Source organism: Egretta garzetta, unplaced genomic scaffold (assembly GCF_000687185.1).
Source record: "Egretta garzetta isolate BGI_Z169 unplaced genomic scaffold, ASM68718v1 scaffold668, whole genome shotgun sequence".
Taxonomy (NCBI): Eukaryota; Metazoa; Chordata; class Aves; order Pelecaniformes; family Ardeidae; genus Egretta; species Egretta garzetta.
Window position 1 is genome coordinate 219,857 of NW_009260411.1, and position 706 is coordinate 220,562.

Here is a 706-nt window from a genome sequence, read left to right on the forward strand (position 1 = left end):
AAGCCCATGCGGCAGTCGACGACGGAGCACACGCGCCAAACCTTCCTGCGCATCCAGGAGCGGCAGGTCCAGTCCAAGCGTAAGAAGGGTGGTCCCAACTACGACCGGCCTCTGACGCAGGAGGAGCTGCTGGAGGAGGCCAAGATCACGGAGGAGATCAACCTCCGCTCCCTGGGTGAGCCGGGCGCCGTGCCAAGGGGTGCAGGGACCCCCAAAATGGCGCAGGGATGGGGGGGTGAGGGTCTTGGTGAGGCGCTGAGCCTCCCCCTTGGTGTGCCCCTGCTTTCCCAGAGAACTACGAGCGCCTGGAAGCCGACAAGAAGAAGCAGGTCCAGAAGAAGCGGAAGTGCGTGGGGCCCGTTATCCGGTACTGGTCCGTCACCATGCCCCTCGTCCCAGAGCCGGGCAAGGAAGAGAACGTGGACGTGGAGGGGTAGGTTGGGGTCACCTTGACATGGCCCTGGTGGGTTTCTCCCGCACACACACCCCCAGCCAGACCCCGGCTCCCACTCCTGATCCCTCTGTTCCATTGTGGTGAGGGAGAAGTGGGTTTGGGGCAGCACCTGGGAACCCCCCAAACCCCTTTCTCCAGTGCTGGGGGGCAGCTCAAGCAGATTTGGCAGCTCTGTCTGCTGTGGGACCCTCCCGGCCCTGGGGCTCTCCTGGGTGCTGAGTGCGGCTCTTCCAGGTTGGACCAAGACCCGCA

At 64.4% G+C, this 706-nt stretch overlaps 1 protein-coding gene across 1 annotated transcript in view; it reads left to right on the forward strand.

Moving 5' to 3' along the window:
- Positions 1 to 706, forward strand: part of LOC104130572 (tropomodulin-4) — a 16,814-nt gene that overhangs the window by 10,760 nt on the left and 5,348 nt on the right. The window contains 3 exon segments of the mRNA XM_035899126.1: positions 4 to 175; positions 292 to 433; positions 689 to 703. Coding sequence (XP_035755019.1) covers positions 4 to 175; positions 292 to 433; positions 689 to 703 — 329 coding nt within the window.